Source organism: Zonotrichia albicollis, chromosome 8 (assembly GCF_047830755.1).
Source record: "Zonotrichia albicollis isolate bZonAlb1 chromosome 8, bZonAlb1.hap1, whole genome shotgun sequence".
NCBI lineage: Eukaryota > Metazoa > Chordata > Aves > Passeriformes > Passerellidae > Zonotrichia > Zonotrichia albicollis.
In genome coordinates this window covers 38,628,971-38,655,831 of record NC_133826.1, presented here as the reverse complement: position 1 = coordinate 38,655,831, position 26,861 = coordinate 38,628,971, and the positions used below count along the sequence as shown (strand labels likewise).

Here is a 26,861-nt window from a genome sequence, read left to right as displayed (position 1 = left end):
ATTGGTGCACCCCACAGCAGCATTTGCTTGTGCATAACAGAGAGTGTGGAATGTCCCTGAGTGTCCAACAGCTCCATGGGATTGTTCCCTTCCTACTGGGCAGCAACACAGCCCCTAAGGAAGCCTTTTTTTGGGCTATTTTTGGGAACCCTCCCCATTTTCCTCCTTCCCACCCTGAAACTTGACTGACTTCCCATGGAGGAAGGGGAGAAGCTCTGTCCATCCTTGGAACAGTGCACAGGAATCTGTGGAAATTCCCGTGTGTGCCTCAGGGTCTGATTCCCTGGTAAATCCACTCCAGCCTGCCCTGAATTCCTCTGCCTGGGCACTCCCTGCTCCTGCTGTGACGCCCCTGTTCCCCAGGCCTCGTGTGCAGCCCCTGCTCAATATTTCCACACTTTTCCTTCTCATCTGGTGTGCACATCCTAGACCCAAACATTCTTTCCATGAGGCTCCTAAGGGCTGACAGGTTTTGTTCAAGAAGGAGGGTCCAGGTCAGGTTGTTGAGCAGATTGTGGGATTTGCAGTAGTTTTTTGGTTTTCTCAGACCCTTGGGCAAAGGCACAAAATAATAAATTGCTGCATTTCCAGACAGGTTCCCTCACAGCTGCCCTTGCAGGGGCGTTTCCAGCCAGCCAGCTCTGAAAGCCATCAAAGGCCCTCACAGAGCCACTGCTTGGGCTCCCTTTGGGGTTTCTGCTTCTTGCAGAGCTGAGCAAACCACAGGCCAGGACTTTTTCCACCCACAGAATTCTCACCTCTGCAGCAGCTCTAAAGCTGCAAGAATCAAAGCCAAGGAGGCAGGGGGACCCTCAGGTGCTGGCTGCCACCTGGGGCTGGGCAGAGCAGGGCTGGGCAATGGCCATCCCTGTGCAGTGGGGCTGGGCCATGGCTGGGCCCCACCCTTGCCTTGACAGGGGTCCCCAGAATGTGCCACCCTTGGGACAGGCACCAGGAATGTGCAGGGACATTTCTGGAAACGCTACCCCTGGGACAGGACACCCCATGCCAGGATGTGTCACCCTCTGGGACCAGATCCCCCCAGTACAGGAACCCCCTGGATGTGCCCCCCCAGGACCGAACCGCCCCTTTGCCATCTGACTCTCAGCACAAATGGTCTCTTCCTTCTTGTGCAGGACAAGAAAGTCAAAGCGTTGAGGGGGCGCAGCCCAACGCCTTCATCCCCCACAGCCTCCCCACCCTTCCCTGCAACTCCCACTCCCCTCACTCCCCCCAACCCTTTCCCTGCTCAGGTGCTCTCCAGGATTGTTGAGTCACAAACTGGGGGTGAGGGGACATGGCACAAAAGGGAGGAAAATAAGGGAAAATAGAGAAATAAAGACATGAAACAGTGAAGGGCAAGGGAGACCACAGAGGCAGAGCTACCAAGGACCCCCATGCCCAGGAAATGAGCAACCCAGGGGAGCAGTGTTGGTCCCTGGGTCACCCCAAAATCTGAGGCAGCCAGGAGGGGAGCTGAGACTCCTGGGCCTGACCAACCACTGCTCATCCCTGGGACCTCCATTTCTCCGGAAATCAAATCATGGGACCTCCATTCCTTATATTCCTCTCTGTGATCCCCATCCCAGTACTGACATTCACCAGGATCTCCACAGCCCAAGGCACCCATTGCAAAGGAACCCTCTCCTCTTCATTCCATCCCCTGAAATCTTCCTTTTCCAACAACCTTGATACTCTCAGGAACCCCTCTTCCCACAGGAACCCCCATTCCCCCGGAATCGCCATCCCATGACCCCAAATCCCTGGAGCCCATGTTCCCCTGCGACTCCCATCCCTGAGTCCCCCCAGCCCTGTATATCCCCATTCCCACAGACCCCATCCCTAGGATCTCCCATTTCCCTGGACACCCTTACCCAGGTCCCCAAACAAACTGAGGCTCCCCACACCTGGGAACCCCATGTCCCACTATGTCCCACCCACCCTTGTCCCCAGCCTGTGCCCAGCTCATGGCCACCCTGCCCCCACTGTAGGGCCACCTACACGTGGGGACGGATGTGACCTCGCTTCCTTCCCCTTCATCCGAAGAGCCGCCAGCCAGGGGAGCGGTGGCCACAGCAGCGAGTGATAGCCAGTGCACATGGCTGGGGACAGTGGGATGGCCGGGAAGGTGGTGCTGCTCCTGTGGGGTGAGTGCCCTGGGCACGGGCTTGACACGCCGGGGATGGTGAGGGGAGAGGTCACAGGGGTCTGTGAGATCCCCTGAGGTCCCCAATGCCAGCAGAGCCAGTCCATGTTACCCACAGTGGACCTTGGTGAGACTGGGCATATAGGGTAGCTTTGGGGACAGGGAGAGGAGGGGCAGGAATTCAGGGATGGGGATGTGGGGACAGGAATGTGGGGACTGGCACCTTTGGGCTCAGGGAGCTCTGGGGATAGGGACAAGGGAACTGGAATGCAGGAACAGACGGGGACAAGAATGGTGAGGATGTGGCCATGGGGATGGGATCATGGGGATGGGATCATGAGCTGGTGGGGATGACCTGGGCCAGCATGGACTGTGTCCTTGGTGTCCTTGTAGCCAGGGTGTTCACAGTGTCTCCATGTTCTGCCTCAGCCCAGGGTGGCCTCGGTGTCCCTGTTCCCAAGGTGTCTGTGCCACAGGGATGTGGTGCATGGGTGGCTGTGACACAGACATGTCCCCTGACCTTCCAATTCTTTTGTGGCCACCCAGACACATTTTCTAACAAGAACTGCTCTCCCCATGAGGACGGATTTGGGACATCCCCCACACCCTGTGCTCCAGGTGCTGCTACCCCTGCAGGGCCACCCCCACCCACCCACCCCCACCCACCCTTCTCCCTTCTCCCTTCCAGCCCAGATGCTCGGCCTCGCTGGTGAGTCCTCAGGGGATGCCATGGCCCCACCCCGCTGTCCCCAGCCCCACGCTGGCCCTGGCAGCCTGGTGTCCCCTGTCACCCACAGGTGCCCAGACCACCCAGCTCCTGGTGGAGCCCCCCTGGAGGCCGGCGGTGCTGTGGGACCGGGTGACACTGACCTGCCAGGGCTCGGGGACCGCTGGTGCCACCACCTGGTACAAGGATGGGCAGCTCTGGTGGCAGGAGGGACCTGATAACTTCACTGTCACCGAGAGTGGCACCTACATGTGTCACAGACCCAGCACCGGGCTCAGCCCCTCCATGATGGTCTCAGATGGTGAGTGGGGATGTTAAATGATCAGGGTGACCCCTGACAAGTCAGAGTGGACTCCACTCCTTAGGTGGCATCACAACCCTTGTGTGGCAAGAGCCTGTGCCCTGCACACAGGGACATCCCAGTGCACCCAGATGTTCTCAGGGTCCCAGGGACCACCTCGGACCTGTCTTGAGACCCTCAGTGAGAGGGGATCCTCCTGTCTTTCAGATTTGCTGGTGCTGCAGGTGCCAGCATGGGTGCTGCTGGAGGGGGACACGATGACACTGCGCTGTCGGTGCGGCCATTGGAACCACACAGTCACCAGTGTGCGATTTTACCAGGACGAGAAGGAAGTGAGGGGGTTCATCAATGGGACCGAGCTGTCTCTGTACCCCCTGCAGCTGAATCACAGTGGCCACTACAGCTGCGGGGGCTTGGTGGGGTCCTGGCAGTCACGGTCAGCAGCCGGTGACAGTGACAGTGCATGGTGAGCACCCCCATGGCTGGAACTCCAGTCTCCTGACACCCCCAATGACCCTTCCCAGCAGGCTCAGAGTCACAGTTCTCACCTCCCCTCTCCTACCCTGAGCTCTACCTGGTGCCACTGCTGGAGGGACCCCTGAACCCACCATGGGGTCCCTCCTGACTCTCAGCTGCCTCAGCACCCCCAGCCCCCTGCAGCCCCGAGCCCCCCTCCGGCATATGTTCTACCGGGACGGATGGGTGCTGGGGGGCCCACAGGGGTCCCCGCAGCTGCTGGTGCCCGCCGTGGGGGTCTCCCGCTCGGGGAATTACAGCTGCCAGGTGCGCTCTGAGGGGGGGATGTGCAGAAGAGCTGCGCCTGGCTCCGTGTCGTGGTATGCTGTGAGTGTGGGGATGGGCACAGGGAGCCTCCCGGGGTCCCCTGCCTGGGTACCTCCATGTCCCCCAGACGCATTTCTTGGGTCCTTCCATCACTCTACATGTCCCCTCACCCTTCTGTGGCGTGACACCATCCTAAACATCCCCCACCACACCAATCCCTTCCCATCCCCACGTCCCCTCTCTGGCTGCCAGCCCCTCCCTGTGGCCTCAGCCCTGTCTCTGTCCCTGCAGTGCCTGTGGACAATGTCACCATCACACCTGGTGTCCTGGAGGTGACACCACAAGATAAATGGACACACAGGGAAACAGGTGGGGTCCCTCAGGTTCGCAAGGGAGTGCAGGACCCCTGGAGTGATGGGCGACCCTGATGATTCCCCCTCTGTTTCTTGCAGTGGCCGCAGGGATCGGTGGAGCCCTTTTGTTCCTGCTCCTGCTCATGGGTGTCATTGTGGCCTGGCACCGATGGCACTGTGTGGGTGGGTGACAACTGGGGGCACAGGGGTCCCAGGGAGCTGTAGAGGCCCCCAGACTTGGGGAGCAATAGGGCAGCACCCACAGCCCCAGAACTGTGACCTTGTCTGGGGGTCCTGTTGGGTTTGGGGAGGTGCTGGAGAGTCCTGGAGGGATGTTGGGGGTTCTTTCAGGATCTCTGGGGATGTTGGGGGAGGGTTTCTGTCCTGCTGGGCTTTGAGTTCTTGAGGCTGAGTTGGTAAGGGCCACTAGGGAGGTTCATGGATTCTGGGGGCCTTCAGGGATACTTAGGGGTCCTATGAGAAATTGAGGGTTCTGTAGGGGTTCAGGAATCCTGAGCAGGTTCAGGGTTCTGGGACCCTGCAGTCACCCCATCCCTCTTTCCTTTGCAGCCGCCAGGAAGCAGCAGGAAAGGTGAGTGGGGGGCTCAAACCATACTCTCCCCTTTTACCGCAACCCCCAAGGCCTCCCATCCCCTCTCCCACATTCCCTTTATTCCCTCAGGGCCCCCCTGGATCCCCCGGCCCCCCCAGAGGAGGGGGAGGTGCTGTACACCCACGTCGTGGTCACCAACAGAGCAGGGGTGAGCACGGGGAGGGACACTCGCAGAGGGACATGTCACCCACGAGTGTCACCCCACCCAGATCCCACAGCCCGTGTCTCTCGCAGTGTCCCCCCGTGCCACCACCCTCCAGGATCCCCAGGTGACCTACGTGGAGCTGTGGGGACCCCAGGGGTGACCACAGGAACCCGGTGACATCTACAGGAATGTGCTGTGACACTGGGGAAAACTGGGGGGCACTGGGGATCCCCACCCATGGGCACCCACTCGTGAGTCTGCTGCCACTAAAAACTGTCCCTCTCCCTCCCAGTGGGGGCACAAAGGTGCCAAAAGGCTAAGAGAAGAACAATTTCCTACAACAGTAATGAGAGAAAATAAAACCAACACAAACCGGAACAAGGTTCAGCGTCCAAATGGTCACACGCAGAACAATTTCCAGGCAAAGCCAACCGAAAAGGAACAAACCCTGAACACTTCCCCAAGCACGTTTCCTCCACCAGAGGAAGCTGGCAGGGCCCTGGACTTTCTTTGCTCTGATGGCCAAAGCTGCCATCAGGAGGCTCTTGATTCTCTTGTCCCCTGCCCCTTACCCCTCCTCTGATGTTTTCCCCACACGATGCTCTCACAAAGGCCGTTTGGGGGTTCCAGAGCCTCCCCCTTTTCCAGGGCAGTCGGGATCAAGCCATGGCGCAGGGTGAGGTGTCAGAGAGAGGAAAAGATTCATGTCTGGAGGCATTTTGGGACAATTGTGTGTTGCAGGGATGGGTCAGGCCTTGCTTTTGGTGAGATAGGGCTCCATCTGTCCATCATTGTGTCAGCCGTGGCACACTGGGGACAGTGTGACGCTCTGCCAAAGCCAGCTCCTGAGTGGCCGGGTGACCAGAAGTGCCAGCTGGAGAGAGGGCCCTTGGTGGTCTAACTGCTTAAAAGCCACAGTATGAGGCGGCCAAGTCCCTGACCATGTCTGCTCTTGGGGTGTCTGTCCCATCCACTCTGGAACCCAGGAGTTGGCAACTCATTTAAATGAGAAATATTTGCCAAGGAAAGTGGGAGCGTTCTCGGAATGGAAAGGAGACCCATGCCTAAAATTTTTTAAATTTGAAAAATGATTTGGCTTTCAGGCAAAAGTGCAGGAGAAGAAATAACAGCTCTTTACTGGGAAATTTATAAACCAGAACAGAACAAACAACACAAACCCTGAACTTCCCCTCCCGCTCAGCGCTGTTGCTTTTTATGGCAGTTATAACTGCGGCCAGCAGGGGGCGCTGGAGGGAGCACTCCCGGCCAGCAGGGGGCGCCCCGGTCCAGCTCCATCCCCTCAGGGGCCATGACGGCCTTTGACGAGAGGGAGGAGGGGAAATCGCTCCTTTTGCAAACTCACAGACACCAATCGCTCCCGGCACCACCACCGGCAGCGGGCAGAAGCTGCCAAGGCAGCAGGTTGGATCCCAGTGCCCACTGGCAATGTAGCCATGTCCCAGGGCCAGGCACATGCCCTGCGTAACACCCATGACTGCTCTCCATGATCCTGAACGGAAGGAAGGCAGCGCCTGACACCAGGAAGGTATCGAGTCCACAGAAGCACCTCTGGTGGATTTGTGCCACAATTCCTGCAAACCCTCAGCCTTTCACTTCTTTTTCCTTTTCCAGCCCTGGTACAGCAGCTCTGTCAATGTTGATTTACCTTGGGATTGTCAGCACTGAGCACCTGAGGAAAGCTGGTGCTCAGTGCTGACTCTGCCAGAGCTTGTCCGGGGCCTCCAGAGCATGTTTGCAGTTCCTGCTCTTCCTTGGCCACTGCTGATCCCCACACAGTATCCCCATGGTGAGGAGGAGTAGAGCAGAGCCACAGCCACTAGGGCTCTGCAGCTGCAGCTAGAGCACAGGGACTGCCAAGGCTGGGAGCAGTGCCTTGGGACAACAAAATGGGGCAAACTTGGATCTGTGTAGATCAATGCCCCTGTTCTGCTCTGGGAGCTGCAGACCCTTACAGAGTTGTTGTAATTAGGGACAGGATTCCTATAATTTAACCATGCTCCTAAAGCATCCCTGTGCACAAACAGAGAGCTCCACTGCCTCTCCCAGGCATTTTGCGATTCTGTGGCTGAGGCAGGAGCGACTGGATGAGGAGACCCACAGGAACAGCACCTGGCCATGCAGGTGGAGCAGGAGCGCTGCGAATTCCGCAGGGTGCTCAGGTGAGGCCCACGGGGCAGGGACATGTGGGGCACCACTTGCCATTCCTGCTCCACTCAGATTTTAGGACAGAGCAGTGACACCCATAGGGCTCCCAAACCCCTCAGGGCTCAGGCGCAGCCTCAAAGGACGTCCTGGCCCAGGCCTTGGGGGTGATTCAGGTGCTCCTGGGCTCATTCCCAACAAAGGGCAGCGCTCCGTGAGCGGTCAGCACATCCCGAAGGAGCAGCCCGGGGCTGCTGGAGCCCGAATGCTGCGGGCAAGGACGGCCTGAGGGAGCCGGGTCCCGCTCAGCCGGCGCTGCCCCAGGAACGTCTCATCCTGCAGGAGCTCGGCAGCCTCTGCCGGTGCCGGCCCCGGGGCTGTCGGGGGGTGCGGCCAGAGGTGCCGGGGGGCAGCGGGTGGGAGGGGCCGGGATGGAGGGACCGGGACCCCACTGGGGAGCCCCGAGCGTGGAGGGAGCGAAACGGTGGAGGGGAGACCCCGGGACAGGGGGAGCAGAGACCTGGCGGTGGGGTCTGCGGAAAGGAGGGACCGCAATGGTGGTCCCGGAGCACTGGGAAGGGGCCCAGCTGCCATCGCGCTGCGAGTGCCGGGACGGTCACAGGGTGTCCGAACCGACTGTGGCAGCGTGCCCGAAGCCACTGTCGCGATGTGTTGGGACCGAGCATTGCCAGGGTAAGGCCCCCACAGCTCCGGGAAGTGGAGGGGTACCCTGGAAGGGGTGCAGCTGGTGTGGGGCAGAGCCCTGTCTATTCCCTGTGCCCTGTGCAGGTGAGGAGGACAGGGAAGGAGCAGCTTTGGGAACACCTGGAATCCAAACATGATTGCTCCCCACAGCCCCATCATGGCCATAGGGCAGAGCCACTGCTCAATATTTCCCACATTTCCCTCTTGTCTGGCAGCCGAGCCAGAACCCAAACTTTCTTTTCATGTGGTTCCATAGGGCTGCTGGTTTTGTTCAAGGAGGACCTAGTCAGGTTTTTGAACAGATTGTTGTGGCATTTGCAGTAGTTATGGGGCTGTCTCAGTCCCTTGGAGACAGGGATTAAATGATCAATGGCTGCATCTCCGAACTGGTTCCCCCACAGCTGCCCCTGCAGGGGGGGATTTCCAGCCAGCCCTGATCTGAAAACCATCAAAATCCCTCACAGAGCCACTGCTTGAGCCCCGTTTGGGTTTTGTGCTTCTTGCAGGGCTGAGCAAACCACAGGCAGGCCTTTTTCCACCCACAGAATTCTTGCCTCTGCAGCAGCTCTAAAGCTGCCAGAATCAAAGCCAAGGGGGCAGGGGGGACAACTCAGGTGCTGGCTGCCACCTGGGGCTGGGCAGAGCACGGCTGGGCAATGGCCATCCCTGTGCAGTGGGGCTGGGCCATGGCTGGGCCCCACCCTTGGATGGCCACTGGCTTCAAGGAGCAGGAGTTTGGGAGCCCCTTCCTGGCTGGCTCTCCATTCCCCAGCAGCTCTTGTTGGCTCAGATCCTGCAGGGGATGAGCAAGAACAGAAAAATCTGGACCCCTCTGGAGCTGCCATGCACCAGGACAGCACCCCCCTTGGCCAGGATGTGTCCCCCCTGGGACAGGATCCCCACAGGACAGAACACCACCCCCATCCATCCCCTCCCTTGTGTGACACTGAGCACAAACGGCCTCTTCCTTCTGCTGCAGAAGAGAAAGTGAAAGAGTTAGGGGGGCAGAGCCAGACATCCCCATCCCCCACAGCCTCCCCAGCCCTCCCTGCAGACCCCTCACCCTTGCTTCCCCCACCCTGAGGTTCACCCAACCCGTTCCCTGGTCAGTTGTTTCCCAGAATCTTCAAGGAACAAACTGGGGCATTGTGAAATTGAGGGACCAAAGGGAGGAAATGGAAAAGAAGAGTGGAAAAAGCTCCTGGGAGCAGGGGGCACAGGGACTAGAGTACCTCAGAATCTCCCTGGTGTGACCCCCAGGCCATCGGGGGGGTCACTTTGGGAGCTCTGCTGGGCGGTGGGTCACTCCAAAATCTGAGGCACTCAGGGAAGGGATTGCAACCCATGGACCCACCAAGCCACTTCCCATCCCTGGCACCCCCACTCCCCTGGGAACCCAACCATGGGACCCCCATTCATTTTGTCCCCCTTTCCTGGAGACCCCAACCCAGTACTCACATTCCCCAGGATCTCCATGGCCCAGCATCCCATTCCCAAGGAACCCTCTCCCATTTATTCCATCCCCTGAAATCCTCCTTCCCCCAGAACCTCAATTCTCCCAGGACCCCTCATGCCCACGAGATGCCCCATTACCCTGGTACCCTCATCCCTATGACAACCATCAGCTGACCCCAAATCCCTGGAGCCCTCATTGTTCTGGGACTCCCATCCCTAAGTTCCCCCAGCCCTGGGTACCCTCATTCCCATGGCACCTCCATCCCTGGTGACTCATCCTCCCTAGGACCCCCATTCCCCTGGGACCTGTCCCTGACTCTCCAAACTCCCTGTGCCACTCACTCCTGGGAACCCCATGTCCCAACTTCTGCCACTCAGCCTTGTCCCCATCCTGTCCCCACCCTCCCACAGCCTGTCCCCAGCATGTGGCCACCCTGCCCCCACCAGGTGCCACCTACGCATGAGGATGAGACCTGACCTCGCTTTTTTTCCCTTTGGCCATAGAGCCACCGCCCAGGGGAGAGCCACCCCCAGCAGTGAGTGACAGTCTGTCCACATGGCTGGAGACACCGGGATGGCCGGGATGTTGGCACTGCTCCTGTGGGGTGAGTGCCCCATGCATGGGACTGACACCCTGAGGATTGACCCCAGTTAGGCAGAGACCAGTGGGGAGGGGGCATAGGCGGGTTGCAGTGTCCCCTGGGGTCCCCAATGCCAGCAGGGCATGGAGCCAGTGTGACCAGAGTTGAGGGGAGGCCATGAGGACAGGAACAGGGGAACTGGGATGTGGGGACAGAAACAGGGGGATGGAGATGTGGGGACAAGGATGTGGCAAAAGGAACTCTGGGGCTGGGGCAGCTGTGGGGAGGGGGATAGGGAATCAGGGATGCAGAGACAGGGACAAGGGTCACACACCATGTGGATGGGCCATAGGGACAGTTGCCATCTCACTGGGATCATGGGCACAGGGCCATGGCTTGTGGCTGTGGGGACAGGCGCTGTAGGGCTGGTGGAGGTGACCTGTGCAAACATGGGGTGTCCACAGTGTTGCCATTTCCTGCGTCAACCCATGATGACCAAGATGTCTCTGTGCTCGGGATGTCCATGCCACCCCAGTGTTCCCATGGGGACAGTTTGAGGACAGACACCTCACCTCATACCCCGGGTGGTGCTGTCCATTCAGTCACACCTCCACTGAGCCCTGTCCCTTCTCCCTTCCAGCCCAGACCCTCGGCCTCGCTGGTGAGTCCTCAGGGGATGCCATTGCCCCACCTCGCTCTCCCCAGCCCCACGCTGGCCCTGGCAGCCTGGTGTCCCCTGTCACCCACAGGTGCCCAGACCACCCAGCTCCTGGTGTATCCTCCCTGGAGGCCAGCAGTGCTGTGGGACCAGGTGACACTGGCCTGCCAGGGCTCGGGGACCGCCGGTGCCACCACCTGGTACCAGGATGGGCAGAATTGGTGGCAGGAGGGACCTGCCAACTTCACTGTCACCGCGAGTGGCATCTACACATGTGACAGACCTGGCACTGGGCTCAGCCCCCCCATGAGAGTCTTAAATGGTGAGGGGGGTTTGGGTGTCTCCAGCCTGGCACTGTGGGGACCCTGAGGGCTCTGGGTGGGCCCCACTCCATGGGTCACCTCCTGTGTGACCAAAGCCCATCCCCTGCTCTGGGGACATCCCAGACCATCCAGTGTGGGGGAAACCATGCTGGAATTGGGGATCCCTGGTGCGCTGGGTGAGACCCAATGGAGGGATCCCCATCAAAAGGGGATATTCCGGTGTGACAGGACCCCTCTCTCCCAAAGCTCGCTTGGTGCTGCAGGTGCCGGTGTGGGAGCTGCTAGAGGGGGACACGATGACCATGCGCTGCCGGTGCTGGCGGGACATGTCGGTCACTGAGGTGCGATTCTACCATGAGGACAAGGAGGTGGGGAGGTCCCTCACTGGGACCAAGCTGTCCCTGTCGCCTCTGCAGCGGAACCACAGTGGCCGCTACCGCTGTGGGGGCCAGGTGGACTCCAAGGTGGCACCGTGGATGCTCTCAACGCCGGTGACAGTGACAGTGCATGGTGAGCACCCCCACGGCTGGAACTCCAATCTCCTGACACCCCCAAAGACACCTCCCAGCAGACTCAGAGCCACAGTCCTCACCTCCCCTGTTCTTCCCTGAGCTCTTCCCTGTGCAAGTGCTGGAGGATCCCCCAAACCTACGGTGGGGTGCCCCCTGACTCTCAGCTGCCTCAGCGCCCCCAGCCCCCTGTGGCCCCGAGCCCCCCTCCTGCACGTGTTCTACTGGGTTGGGCAGGTGGTGGGGAGCCCCGCAGGGGTCCTTGCAGCTGCTGGTTCCTGCCGTGGGGGTCTCCCACTCAGGGAATTGCAGCTGCCAGGTGTGCTCTGAGGGGGGGGGCTCTGCAGAAGAGCAGCATCTGGCTCCGTGTCATTGTACACAGTGAGTGCGGGGATGGGCACGGGGAGCCCCCACAGCCTCCTCGAGTGCCATGGTTGGGGACCTCCATGTCCCCCAGAAACATTGTTGGGTCACCCCGCCTTTGCCCAGTGTCCCCTCACCCCTTCCTGGTGTGACCCCATCCCTGACATCCCCCACCACACCCATCCCCCCCATCCCTATCCCCTCACACCGGCTGCCAGCCCCTCTCTGTGGCCTCAGCCCTGTCTGTGTCCCTGCAGTGCCCATGGACATTGCCACCATCACACCCCGTGTCCTGGAGCTGACACCGCGAGACACAGAGATACACAGGGACACAGGTGGGGTCACACAGTGTCACCAGGGAGTGCAGGACCCCTGGGGTCATAGGTGACCCTGATGTGTCCCCCTCTGTTTCTTGCAGTGGCTACAGGGGTCAGTGGGGCCATTTTGTACCTGCTCCTGCTTGTGGGTATCATTGTGGCCTGGTACCAGTGGCACCGCCTGGGTAGGTGACAGTGGGGGCACAGGGCTCCTGGGGATCACTGGGAAGGCCCCCAGAGAGGGAGGCCATAGGGCTGCACCCACAGCCCCTGGCTTGAGAGGAGCTGAGCCCCCAGTGACCATAGCTCAGAGCCCTGGGGAGCTGTTGGAGGGTCCTGCAGGGATGTTGGGGGTTCTATCAGGGGTCTCCCCCACTGCCAGGCTCGGGGCTCTGGGGGCTCAGGGTGTTGGTGCAAGTATGGTGGGTCAGGGATACTGGGGGTGCATCAGGGATACTGGGGGGGCCTGGGGAGAATTGTGTATCTGATGGTGGTTCAGCATTCCCAAGGGTGGATGGGAGCCCCTGGGTCTCCAAAGTCACCCCTCCAGTTTTCTTTGCAGATGCCAGGAAGCACCAGGAAAGGTGAGTGCAGCCTCCAGCCATGATACACCTTTTACCCAAACCCCCAGCACCTCCCATCCCCTTCCACACACCCCCTTATTCCCACAGGGCCCCCCCAGACCCCATGGCACTCCCAGTGGAGGATCCTCAGGCGACGTACATGGAGCTGCAAAGGCACCCATGGGAACCCAGCGACATCTATGACAATCTACACCAAAAGTTGTGATGCTCTGGGAAGCGGGAGGCACTGGGTGACACTGGGGGTGCTCCCTCCACACCTCCGGTTGTTGCCCATCCTTCCAAGGGATGTGGCCATGAGTCAGTCAGAGGCTACACAGGGCATCCTGTGCTCCCCATTTCCTTTCCCAGTACCCCCAAGGGCTCCCCCATCCCTTTGCTGGTACCTGCAGGGGCTCTCCAGCCCCATCCAAGTGCCCAAGTACCCTCAGGGACTGCCCCATTCTCTCCCCACAGTGCTTACAGTACACCCAGGGCTTCCCCATCCCTCCTCTCACCACCCCTGTCCCATCCTGCTGTAAAAGGGGGAGTCAGGGAGGATTCTTGCTGAAAGGTTTCTCATATGAAAATGAAACACAAAAGTGGCAATATTATATCTGAGAACTGTTTATTTTTAAAGGAGGGTAAGTGTTCGTACTGAAGGAGGAGGGAAGGGAATAGAAAAGGAAAAGGATAGAGAGAGAAACAGAAGACAGGGACAGCGTTACCGCAAGGAGCCCGGGAGCTCTGTGGGCATCAGCTCTGCAGATGGAGTGTGTGTGCTGCAAGCCAGGGCGAGCCCACATGGCTTTTGTGAGTGGCTGGGCGTGATTTCCAAGGACGGCACCTGCGTGTCTCTGGCATGGGCGAGCGATGGCTGCAGGCTGGCTGCTGCGGGCTGGCTGCGGGCTGGTGCTACAGCACTGGAGGCTCTGGGCTGGCTGCTGTGGGCTGGGGCTGCGGGGGCAGGTGCAGCAGGCTCGGTGCTGTGGGCAGCACGGGAAACTGACAGAGGCGGCGGGTGGGTGCAGGCAGCATCCGCTCCATCAGGGAAAGCAATGAAGGAATGTCCAGGATGAGCAGGAATAAGCTGCCTCGGGGAAGCAGCGAAGCAGGGAAGAACGGGTGCGGACAGGGAAGAAGGACCACCGGTCGAAAAGGCAAGGGAGGGGAGTGTCAATGATATTTTTACCCGATGTCCAGCAGGAATGATGCATATGACTCCATCTTATCAGAAGGCTTATTAAGTACTTTATTTTACTATATTATTCTATATTATATTCCATTACATCTAAACTGAATCTGCCAAGCACTCAACTGCACTCCACTGAACACAATCTCATGACAGTCAGCTTACTGTCCGTCCCCCCCACCCCCCTGGATTCAATTGGTCAGTGAATCAAAACACTCACAACAGAATCCCAATTACCAATTCCCTTCAGGTAAACAGTCTCCCACAATGCATTCCATTTGTGAAAAACACAGGAGCAGAAAATGAGATGAGAATTGTTTGGATTGTTTTTTGCTTTTCCCACTGCTTGTCCCAGGTTCCCACAGGGAAGGAGGGCCAAACTGACCCTCTGAGCAAGACCCTGATCCTCCAAGAAACTCAAAGCAAAATGCTCCTGTTGTGTCACAGTTTGCTGCTTTTCTTTGCAAAGGCTCCTCCCACAGACTGATTTCCCGGACATTTTTTCCCAGACATTTTTCCCAGGCATCTGTTCCACCAGCCAGTGGGGGTCACTCACAGCCCAATCACTGAAGCTTTCTCTCCCCTCATTCTGTGATGCAAGAAGCCTCACTGGGGACAGGTATCCCAACACATGTACAACCCACAGAGTATTTTTTCACCTCATGAGTAGCATATGTTAAGGCATAAATTCAAATCAGATTTTTTCCTCTTAACCCCCATGTGCTTAGTGGCTCTGCAATTCCCCTCAGAGTGCACCCACTGAGGTGGCTTACTGGTGCCTGCCCAGTTCCAAGGGGGCACAGGACTTGGTTCCCTGCTCCTGGGACAATAGTGCAGCTTTTGGTTAAATTAGGCAGAAATGGTGTTTCTTTGTTCACCTCAATCAAGGAAGCTGAACAAATTCCCTTGCAATGGAAAATACAACCCCAATCTCTCTGAAATATTATTACTTTGAAATTACAGAGCTTTAAGGCAAAGATGTGGGAACAGGAATAAAAATTCTTTACTATATGTATTGTGAGAAACAAGTTAATGGAAGTTGACTTTCGCTGGATATTATATGAATTGATATTACATTATTGATTACATTGTTGATTAAATATTGTGATATTTTTACTGCTGTGGCAGTGATGTGAATTGTGGAGTGGCTGATGTTGTTGGGGTGACCCTCCAAGGGTGGGGCCCAGCCATGGCCCAGCCCCACTGCACAGGGATGGCCATTGCCCAGCCCTGCTCTGCCCAGCCCCAGGGGGCAGCCAGCACCTGAGGGTCCCCCCTGCCCCCTTGGCTTTGACTCTGGCAGCTTTAGAGCTGCTGCAGAGCTGAGAATTCTGTGGGTGGAAAAAGTTCTTGGGTTTTTTTCTTATTGTGGTTTTCTCAGCTCTGCAAGAAGCACAAAAGCCACAGTGACACAAGCAGTGAGCCTGTGAAGGCCTTTGATGGTTTTCAGAGCATGGCTGGCTGGAAACTCCCCCCTGCAGGGGAGGCTGTGGGTGACCCAGTATGGAAATGCAGCAATTGATCATTTGTTCCTCTTTGTAAGGGACTTAGAGAGCTCCAGCACTACTGCACATCCCGCAACAATCTCAACAAGCTCAACAAGCTCACCTGGACCCTCCTTCTTGAACAAAACCTGCAGCCTTCTGGAACCTCATGGAAGGAATGTTTGGGCTCAGGCTGTGACCAGCAAACAAGAGGGAAATGTTTGGAAATATCGCACCGGGGCTCTGGCCCCGGCTGTGGCAGAGGTCTGGGGAGTGACCCTGTGTGGATTCCAGGTGTCTCCAAAGATGCTCCATCCCTGCCCTCGTAACCTGTGGGAAAGGCTGAGGGTTTGCAGGATTTGTGGTGTGAAGCCAGCACAGGGTTTTTTTGTGTACCTGAGACCTGCCTGTGGTCAGGCGCTGCCTTCCTTCCATTTGGGAGATGGAGAGCAGTCACAGGTGTGGCACAGGGCGTGTGCCTGGCCCCTGGACACTGCTACGCTACCAGTGGGCACTGGGATCCAACCTGCTGCCGGTGGTGGTGCCAGGAGCGATTGGTGCCCATGAGTTTGCAAAAGGAGCGATTTCCCCTCCTCCCTCCCATCCAAGGCCGCCAGGGCCCCTGAGGGGATGGAGCTGGACCGGGGTGCCCCTGCTGGCCGGGAGTGCTCCCTGCAGCGCCCCCTGCTGGCTGCGGTTAGAACTGCCACAAAAACCAACAGCGCTGGGTGGGAGGGAAATATCGTGTTGTTTGTTCTGTTCTGGTTTACAAATTCCCCAGTAAAGAGATGTTATTCCTTTTCTTACAGTTTTGCCTTTAGGCCCCATCATTTTTGAAATTAAGAAACATTTTTGACATGTCTTTTCTTTACATTCCAGGACAGTTCCCACTTTCCTTGGCAGATATTTCTCATTTAAATGAGTTGCCAACTCCTGGGTTCCAGCGCGGATGGGACAGACACTCCCAGAGGAGACAGGGTCAGGCACTTGGCCAGCTCATGCTCTGTCTTTTAAGCCAGCTGGGACACCAAGGGCCCTCTCCCCAGATGGCACTTCTGGTCACACGGCCACTCAGGAGCTGGCTTTGGCAGAGCCTCACACTGTCCCCAGTGTGCCATGGCTGACAGACTGATGGACAGACTGGGCCCTGTCTCTTCAAAAGCAAGGCGTGACCCACTCCTGTCATACACAGGTGTTCCACGATGTCTCCAGACATCAAACTTTTCCTGTCTCTGACACCCCACCCTGTGCCATGGCTTGTTCCCGACATCCCTGGAAAAGAGAGATGCTCTAGAACCCCCAGAGGGTCTTTATGACATCCTTGTGTTGGGAACACAGCAGAGGAGGGGTTTGGGACAGGGAACAAAAGAATCCAGAGCATCCTGTAGGCCACTTTGGCTATCAGAGAAAGGAAAATCCAGGACCCTGCCAGGTTCCTCTGGTGGAGGAAATATGCTGGAGGAAATGTCTGGGATTTGTTCTTTGTTCTTGCTTTTGCAGGAAATAATTCCTTTTGTGACCCATTGGACACTGGACCTTGTTGCTGTTACAGTTGGTTTTATTCTCTCTCGTTGCTGTTTCAGGAAATTGTTCTTCTCTCAGCCCTTTGGCATCTTTGTGCCTCCACAGGGAGGGAGAGGGGCAGTTTTTAGTGGCAACACACACACGAGTGGGTGCCCATGGGTGGGGACCCCCAGTGCCCCCCAGCTCCCCCCAGTGTCACAGCACATCCTCGTAGATGTCACTGGGTTCCTGTGGTCGCCCCTGGGGTCCCTGCAGCTCCGTGTAGGTCACCTGGGGATCCTGCAGGGTGGTGGCACGGGGGGACACTGCGAGAGACACGGGCTGTGGGATCTGGGTGGGGTGACACTCGTGGGTGACGTGTCCCTCTGAATGTGTCCCACCCATACTCACCCTCTGCCCTCTTGGTGACCACGACATGGGTGTACAGCACCTCCCCCTCCTCTGGGGGGCCAGGGGATCCGGGGGGGCCCTGAGGGAATAAAAGGGATGTGGGAGAGGGGATGGGAGGGCTTGGGGGTTGGCATAAAATGAGAGGGTGTGGTTTGAGACCCCACTCACCTTTCCTGGTTCTTCCTGGCAGCTGCAAAGGTAAGAGGGGAGGGGTGACTGTGGGGTCCCAGGGCCCTGACCCCTCTCAGGATTCCTGAACACCGATAGGACTCTCAATTTCTCATAGGACCCCTAAGCATTCCTGAATCACCTCAGAATTCATTAGCTTCCCCAGTGGCCCCAAACAAATCACTCTCAAGAACTCAAAGCCCAGCAGGGACAGAGACCCTCCCAACACTCACAGGGGCACTGAAAGAACCCCCAACATCCCTGCAGGACTTTCCAGGTACTCCCCAAGCCCTACAGGACCCCCAGCCAAAGTCATAATTGAGTGTCTTTGGGTCGTTCGCTATGGTTCCCCAATTCTCTGAACCTCTACAGCTCCCTGGGACCCCCATTGTCACCCACCCTAATGGTGCCACTGGTGCCAGGCCACAATGACACCCATGAGCAGGAACAAAAGGGCCCCACTGACCCCTGTGGCCACTGCAAGAAACAGAGGGGGACACATAAGGGTCACCCATCACCCCAGGGGTCCTGCACTCCCTGGTGACCCTGTGTGACCCCACCTCTGACCCAGGATGACCCAGGTGTCACCTCCAGGGCCAGCTCAGGGCTGAGTGCCCGGAACACACGGTGCCCGTCCTGTCCCAGCTGGTTGGTGGCCACGCACTGGTAGGTGCTCGAATGTCCCACATTGATGTCCCTGAGCTCCAGGAGGGGACCCTGGGCCACCTCCTGCCCACTGTGCAGCCAGGTGAAGGTGACAGGGGCTGAGCCCACCTGCACTGAGCAGCCCAGGGTCACGTTGTCGCCTGCACGCACCTGGTGTGCCAGCGGACTGGGCGTGATGGTGGCATTGGCCACGGGCACTGTGGGGACAGAGACAGGGCTGGCACATGGTGAGGTGAGATGGAGTTGCTGTGGGTGAGGTTCACTCCCATCCTGAGGGTCCCGCTCACCCAGGATGCTGACATTCAGGGTGTCACCCTGGGCCACTCTGTCTCCATTTCTCAAACAGTACTGGCCGCTGTCATTGTCCCCAATGTGGCACAGCTCCAGGTGGGGGCCGGTGCCTGGCAGTGCCCCCAAGCCATCCTGGTACCAGGAGAAGAACAGGGGACCTGTCCCCATGGCCACTGTGCAGCTCAGCACCAGTCGGTCCCTGAGTGCCACCTGTCCCCCAGGGGGCTGCACTCACAGGGACACCCCTGTGGGTGGGACCCCTGCAGGAGAGGGGGACACCAAGCGACATTCAGGGACACAGAGGGTTCAGGGAGGGGCAGGAAGACCCCAGTGAGGGACAGGGGTTGCAGAGATTGGGGTGGTGAGTCTTAGAAAAGAACCCTGAGGGATGATGTGGGGGTTAAGGGGCAGAACACCTGGAGAGGGAGGTGGGAAACACCAGGAAGGGTATGGGGACCCAGGGAGGGGATGGTGTGATCTGGGGAATTTGCGAAGATCTCAGAGAGGGGTGAAGGGACCCAGATAGGGGTGAGAGGACCCAATATGAGATGCAGGGAAACATGAGCCAGGAATGAGGGGATCTTGGGAGGGACCTGGGGTAATGATGGCAAGACACAGAAAATGCACCAGGGAAGGATGGGGGTACCCATGTAGGGGCTGGGTGACGCGGGGAGGGACCCGAGAAAGGATGGTGGGAGCCAGGGAAGGATATGGGAAAGGTTGGATACCCCAGAGGAGGTGTCAGGGTGGGCTGGGGGATGCCAAGCAGTGTGGGGGGACCCGAGGCATCTGTGGGGGCTTCCTGTGCCCATCACATCACTCACTGCGCACTGTGACATGGAGCCGGGAACTGCTCTTCCACACAGCCTCATCCTCAGAGCGCACCTGGCAGCTGTAATTCCCGAGTGGGAGACCCCCACGTTGGGCACCAGCACCTGCGGGGACCCCTGTGAGCTCCCCACCACCTGCCCATCCCAGTAGAACACGTGCAGGAGGGGGGCTCGGGGCTGCAGGGGGCTGGGTGTGCTGAGACAGCTGAGAGTCAGGGAGGACCCCTCAGTGGGCTTGGAGGGACCATCCAGCACTGGCACTGAGAAGAGCTCTGGGAAGGAGAGGGGAGGTGAGGACTGTGACTCTGAGTGCACTGAGAAGTGGCTTTGGGGTTGTCAGGAGATTGGAGTTCCAGCTGTGGGGGTGCTCACCATGCAGTGTCACTGTCACTGCTGCTGACTGTGACTGCCAGGACCCCACTAAGTCCTCAAATCAGTAGCGGCAGCTGTGGTGCAGCTGCGGGGGGGAGAGGAACAGCTCGGTCCTCCTGAGGGACCCCCTGAGATCCTTCTCCTCCCGGTAAAATCGCACCCTGGTGAGATGGTTGTCCTGCCAGCACTGGCAGTGCAGTTTCAAGGTGTCCCCCTCCAGCAGTGCCTGCGATGGCACCTACACTGCCAGTTGGTCTGTGGGACAGGAAGGTCACATCTCACTGATGAGACTGTTCTGAGATGGGTGCCCATAGCACTGGGGACATCCGGGTGCACTGGGGTGCTCTGGGATGCACTGGGATGTCCCTGTGTGGAGGGCACAGGCCCTTGCCACGTGAGGGGTGTGAGGCCACACACGGAGTGGAGCTCACCCTGACCTCTCAGGGGCTACCCTCATATTTTAAGATCCCCCTCACCATCTACAACTGACACTGGGGGGCTGCGCCCAGTTCCGTGCTGTCACACGTTTGTAGGCGCCACTCTCGGTGACAGTGTCAGGTCCCTCCTGCCACCAGCGCCACTCATCCTTGTACCAGGTAGTGGCACCGGTGGCCCCCAAGCCCTGGCAGGTCAGTGTCACCCGGTCCCACAGCACTGCCAGGAGCTGGGTGGTCTGGGCACCTGTGGGTGACAGGGACACCAGCCTGCCAGAGCCAGCGTGGGGCTGGGGACAGTGGGGTGGGGCCATGGCATCCCCCGGGGACTCACCAGCGAGACCAAGGGCCTGGGCTGGAAGAGAGAAGGGACAGGGCTCAGTGGGGGTGTGGCACTGCAGGGACGGCAGCACCAGGGTAAGCGGGGTGTGGTGGCTGTCCCCAGACTGTGGGGACAGCAGTTCTAGTGGGAAAGAGAGTGTGCATGGTCCCCAAAAGATTTAGTGAGGCAGGGGGACATGTCTGTGTCACAGCCACCCGTGCACCGCATCCCTGTTTCACAGACACTTTGGGAACAGGGACACTGAGGCCACCCTGGGCTGAGGCAGAACATGGGGACACTGTGACATCCCAGGCGGGAGGACACCATGGACACAGCCCATGTTTGCCCAGGTCACCCCCACCAGCTCATGATCCCATCCCCATGGCCACATCCTCACCATTCTTGTCCCCTTCTGTCCCTGCATCCCAGTTCCCTTCCCCAGTCCCCAGAGCTCCCTGAGCCCAAAGGTGCCGGTCTCCACATTCCTGTCCCCACACCCCCATCCCCAAATTCCTGCCCCCTCTTCCTGTTCCAGTGTCCAAAGCCACCCTACATCCCCAGTCCCACCAAGGTCTACTGTGGGTAACATGGACTGGCATTGCTGGCTTTGGGGACCTCTGGGGACCCCGTAGCCCCACTGAGCCCCCTCTCCTCCCCACCCCTGGGGTGTCAGGCTCGTGCCCGGGGCACTCACCCCACAGGAGCAGCGCCACCTTCCCGGCCATCCCAGTGTCCCCAGCCATGTGCACTGGCTGCCACTCGCTGCTGCTCCCCTGGCTGGCGGCCCTTCGGATGAAGGGGAAGGAAGCGAGGTCACATCTGTCCCCACGTGTAGGTGGCCCTTGGTGGGGGCAGGGTGGCTACAAGCTGGGCACAGGCTGGGGACATGGTGGGGATGGTGTTGCCAGGAGTAGGGGGCTCAGGGGATGTGGAAAACCAAGGATGAGTGTCCAGGAGATTGGGGGTCAAGGGGAATTGGGGTCTCCATGCCTGTGGGGATTCAGGGATGGGGGTGCTGTGGGAACATGGTCCCCAGGGATTTGGGGTAATGGAATGTGGGTCCCAAGGTTGGGAGTGCAGGGCAAAAAAGGGGACCCTTGGGAATAGGGGTTCTGAGGCAAGAAGCAGCCCATGGGATGGGATCAATGCAATGGTGGTGGCGGGCAATGGCAGTCCTGGGATGGGGGTCCCCAAAGAGGAGAGACCAAGGCAATGGGGGTCCCATGGTTGGGTTCCCAGGGGAATGGGGGACCCATGGTTGGGTTCCCATGGGAATGGGGGTGCCAGGGAGGGGCAGTGGCTGTGTGGGCATGGGGGTCACAGCTCCTTTCCAGGGTGCCTCAGATTTTGGGGTGACTCAGAGCCCAGCAAAGCCCTATCCCTGAAGCACTCCAGGGCTGTCCTGGGAGACTCTGTGTCCCTGCCCCACACACCCCTGGGTCAGGTCCCCCCATTTCCTGCCTCAGCAATCCCAGGCAACACTTGAAGACCAGTTGGTTCAGACCAAAGCCATAGAATAAAACCAAAAATCTTTCCCACACCATTATTTTCCCAATATGTAAAAACTCAGTGAAAATACAACTGGCAAGGTATAAATGCTCTGCTTTATAGAATCAATTGCTTTCCCAATAAGTCACTCACAAAAAAACTGCAAACAAATCACAATGAAATGAGAGTTTTCAGTTCTCTTTAGGAGCCCATTGGTACATCCCACAGCAGTGTTTGCTTGTGGATAACACAGAGTGGGGAATCTCCCTGAGTGTTCAACAGCTCCATGGGATGGTTCCCTGCCTGCTGGGTAGCAACCCAGGCCTGAAGGAAGCCTTTTCTTGGGCCATCTTTAGGTACTCTCCCCATTTTGCTAATTCCCATGCTGAAACTTGATTGATTTCCTTTGTAGGAAGGGGAAAAGCTTTGTCCATCCTTGGGACAGTGCAGAATCTGTGGAAATGCCCCTGTGTGCCTCAGGGTCCAAATGATCAGTTGCTGCATTTCTGGACTGGTTCCCTCTCACGTGCCCCTGCAGGGGTTTTTCCAGTCAGCTCTGCTCTGAAAACCATCAAAGGCCCTCACAGAGACACTGCTTAGGCTCTCTTTGGGGTTTTGTGCTTCTTGCAGGGCTGAGCAAACCACAGCTCAGCTCATCCTGTGGGGGCAGGCCTTTTTCCACCACAGAATTCTCACCTCTGCAGCAGCTCAAAAGCTGCCTGAATCAAAGCCAAGGGGGCAGGGGGGACCCTCAGGTGCTGGCTGCCCCCTGGGTCTGGCCAGAGCAGGGCTGGGCAATGGCCATCCCTGTGCAGTGGGGCTCGGCCATGGCTGGGCCCCATCCTTGCATTGACAGGGGTCCCCAGGATGTGCCACCCTGGGATGGGCACACAGCCAGGAATGTGCAGCGACATTTCTGGAACTGCCACCCCCCGGGACAGGACCCCCATGCCAGGATGTGTCACCCCCTGGGACAGGATCCCTCAGATGAACTCCAGAGGAGAGACCTTAGAGGACAGTAGCCCCCTGTATGTTCCCCCCTAGAAACAGAGAATGCCCCCTTTTCCCATCTGACCCTCAGCACAAACAGCCTCTTCCCTCTCCTCCAGGACAAATAAAGTGAAAGTGTTGAGCAGGCACAGCCCAGCAGCTCTGTCCCCCAAAGCCTCCTCACCCTTCCCTGCACCCCCTGCTCCCCATTTCCCCCCTCCCCTGGGTCCCCCAACCCGTTCCCTGCTCAGGTGCACCCCAGGATGTCTGATCCAGGAACCGGGAGTGAGAGGATATGGCAAAAAGTAAGAATAAGGAAAATAAGAGAAATAAAGAGAGGAAAAATCAGGGGCAGGCGAGGACACAGAGGCAGAGGTACCCAGGACCCCCATGCCATGCCTGGCCAGGAAACGAACACCCCAGGGGTGATTATGTGGGGTCTAGCCTCACCCCAAAATCTGAGGCACCCAGGGAAGGAGCTGTGACCCTCGTGCCCCCCCATGCACTGCCAAACCCTGGCACCCCCATTCCTCTGGGACCCCAACCTTGGAACCCAATTTACTTCTGCCACCCCTTCCCTGAGACCCCCATCCCTGGATGGCAATTCCCCAGGATCTCCAACCCCAAGGAACACCATCCAAGTAATTCCAGTCCCTGGTACACCCCTGCCCTTGGGGACCTTGATTCCCCCAGTACCACCATTCTCACAGGGTCCCCCTTTCCCTGGCATCCCCATTTCATGATCACAAATCCCAGGAGGCCACATTGTTCTGGGACCTTCCTCCCCAAGTCTGAGTCTACCCAACCCTTGGGACACCCATTTACCTGGGACCCCATCCCTGGGCACCCCATTCTCCTGGACACTCATCCCTGGCTCCTTACACAACCTTAGACCCAAATTGTGGCAACATCATGTCCCCACCATGTCCCACCATCCCCCACCATGTCCCCAGATTATGCAGCCTTGTCTCCAGCCTGTCCCCAGCTTGTAGCCACCCTGCCCCCACCAAGGGCCACCTACATGTGGGGACAGACGTGACCTCGCTTCCTTCCCCTTCATCCGAAGAGCCGCCAGCCAGGGGAGTGTGGCCACAGCAGCGAGTGACAACCAGTGCACATGGCTGGGGACACCGGGATGGCCGGGAAGGTGGCGCTGCTCCTGTGGGGTGAGTGCCCCAGGCACAGGCCTGACACCTTGGGGATGGACCCTGGTGAGGCAGAGACTGGTGGGGAGGGGGCACAGGGGGACTGTGAGGTCCCCTAAGGTCACCAATGGCAGCAGAGGCAGAGTAGGGCATGGAGCTCAGTGTAACCAGAGATTTAGGGTGGCTTTAGGGACAGAAGTAGGGGAACTGGGATGTGGGGACAGGAAGAGGGGGATAGAGATGTGGGGACAAGGATGTGGCAGAAGGAGCCTTGGGGCTTGGGGCCTGTGGGGATAGGGACAGGGGAACAGGGATACTGGGACATGGAATGGGGCCATGTAACATGCAGATGTCACCTGGCCATGGGGAAAGGTGCCATTGGAATTGGGATCATGGGCACAGGACCATGGGACTTGACCATGGGGACAGGTGCTGTAGGGCTGGTGGAGGTTGGCAGTGCAAACATAGGGTGTCCACAGTGTCCCCATGACCCTGACCCAGCCCTGTCCCTTCTCCCTTCCAGCCCAGATCCTCGGCCTCGCTGGTGAGTCCTCGGAGGATGCCAGGTCCCCACCACATTGTCCCCAACCCTGCAATGGCCCTGGCAGGCTGGTGTCCCCTGTCACTCGCAGGTGCCCAGACCACCCAGCTCCTGGTGGAGCCCCCCTGGAGGCCGGCGGTGCTGTGGGACCGGGTGACACTGACCTGCCAGGGCTCGGGGACTGCTGGTGACACCACCTGGTACAAGGATGGGCAGCCCTGGTGGCAGGAGGGAGGCAACAACTTCACTGTCACTGAGAGTGGCACCTACATGTGTGAGAGACCTGGAAGTGGGTGCAGCCCGCCCGTGAACGTCTCAGACGGTGAGGGTGGTTTGTGTCCCCAGCTTGGCACCCACGAGGACCCCGAGGATGCTGGATGAGCTCTACTCCATGGGTCACTCTCTGGTGTGACCAGAGACTGTCCCCTATACAGGGGGACATTCCAGAGCATCCCACTATGGGGGGACCCTCGTGTTGAAATTGGGGAAACCTGGTGTGCTGGCTTTGACCCAATATGGGGGTCCTGATGACATCAGGACCCTCCAGACCCCTGTGATGTGACGGCACCCCTCTGCCCCCCAGACCAGCTGGTGCTGCAGGTGCCGGCGCGGGCACTGCTGGAGGGGGAAACGCTGACACTGCGCTGCCGGTACAGGCAGGAGAAGTCGGCCACTCTGGTGTTCTACCACGAGGAGACGGAACTGAGAGGGGTCCACAATGGGACCGAGCTGTCCCTGTCCCCTCTGCAGCTGAACCACAGTGGCCGCTACAACTGCAAGGCCTGGGTATCACAGGGATGGGAAGAGTCAGTGCCGGTGACAGTGACAGTGCATGGTGAGCACCTCACAGCCGCCACCCTGACAGCCCCATAGCGCCTTGCCAGGGATTCGGGGTCACCGTTTCCAAAGCCCCCCATCTCCTGCCCTGAGTTTGTCCGGGGACCAGTGCTGGAGGGTCCCCCCTGAGCCCACCTAGGGGTCACTCCTCACTCTCAACTGCTTCAGCACCCCCAGCCCCCTGCGGCCCCAAGCCCCGCTCCTGCACGTGTTCTATCGGGATGAGCGGGTGGTGGGGGGCCCACAGGGGTCCCCGCAACTGCTGGTGCCCGTCGTGGGTGTCTCCCACTCAGGGAATTACAGCTGCCAGGTGCGCTCCGAGGGGAGGGCCGTGCGGAAGGGCAGTGCCCGGCTCCCCGTCACGGTGCGCAGTGAGTGCGGTGATGGGCACGGGGAGCCCTCACAGCCTCCTCTAGTCTCCTTTCCTGGGCATCTCCATGTCCCCCGTACACCATGCTTGTGTCCCCCGTCTCTGCCCTGTGTCCCCTCACCCCTCTGTGGTGTGACCCCATCCACAACATCCCCCATCACACCCACCCCCCTTGTCCCTATCCCCCCAAACCAGCTGCCGGCCCCTCCCTGTGCTCTCAGCCCAGTCTCTGTCCCCACAGTGCCCGTGGCCAATGCCATCATCACCCTTGGTGCCCTATCACACCAGGTGCGTGCAGGTGACCCCGTGACCCTGCGCTGCTTGGTTCAGGTGGGCTCAGCCCCTGTCACCTTCACCTGGCTGCACAACGGGCAGGAGGTGGCCCGGGGTCCCCTCCTGGAGCTCAGGGCAGTCGATGTGGGACATTCGGGCACCTACCAGTGCATGGCCACCAACCAGCTGGGACATGATGGGCACCGAGTGTTCCGGGCACTCAGCCAAGAAGTGGCCCTGTTGGTGACACCGTGGGTGATCAGGGACACAGGTAAGGTCACACAGGGTCATTCGGGGTCGAAGGACCCTTGCGGTTCTGGGTGATCCTGATGTGTTCCCCTCTGTTTCTTGCAGTGGCCGCAGGTGTCGGTTGGGCCCTTTTCTTCCTGCTGCTGCTCGTGGGTGTCATTGTGGCCTGGCACCGGTGGCACCGTGTGGGTGGGTGACAATGGGGGGAGAGGGGGTCCTAGGGAGCTGTAGAGGTCCCCAGAGTGTGGGCATGATAGGGCAGCACCCATAGCCCCAGAATTGTCACTTTCCCTGGGGGTCCAGTGGGGTTTGGGGAGGTGCTGGAGGGTCCTGCAAGGATGTTGGGGGTTCTTTCAGAGGCTGTGGGGATGTTTGGAGCGTGTCTGTCCCTGCTGGGCTTTGAATTCTTGAGGCTGAGTTGGCCCAGGGCACTGGGGCGACTCATGAATTCTGGGGGGCTTTAGAGATGCTTGGGGGTGCTGAGAGGAATTGAGGGTCCCATAGGGGTTCAGGAATCTTGAGAGGGGTAGGGCCCTGGGACCCCACAGTCACCCCTCCCCTCTTTCCTTTGCAGCTGCCAGAAAGCAGCATGA

General features: G+C 58.9%; 1 protein-coding gene across 1 annotated transcript; it reads left to right on the top strand.

The window, feature by feature from the left end:
- Positions 1–2,075: 2,075 nt before the first annotated feature.
- Positions 2,076–26,861, top strand: LOC141729788 (low affinity immunoglobulin gamma Fc region receptor III-like). The gene is made up of 8 exons (XM_074545514.1): positions 2,076–2,147; positions 10,613–10,633; positions 24,631–24,861; positions 25,123–25,411; positions 25,545–25,747; positions 25,988–26,076; positions 26,374–26,417; positions 26,843–26,861. The coding sequence occupies exons 1-8, from the start codon at positions 2,099–2,101 to the stop codon at positions 26,859–26,861; spliced, it is 945 nt and encodes a 314-aa protein (XP_074401615.1). The 5' UTR covers positions 2,076–2,098.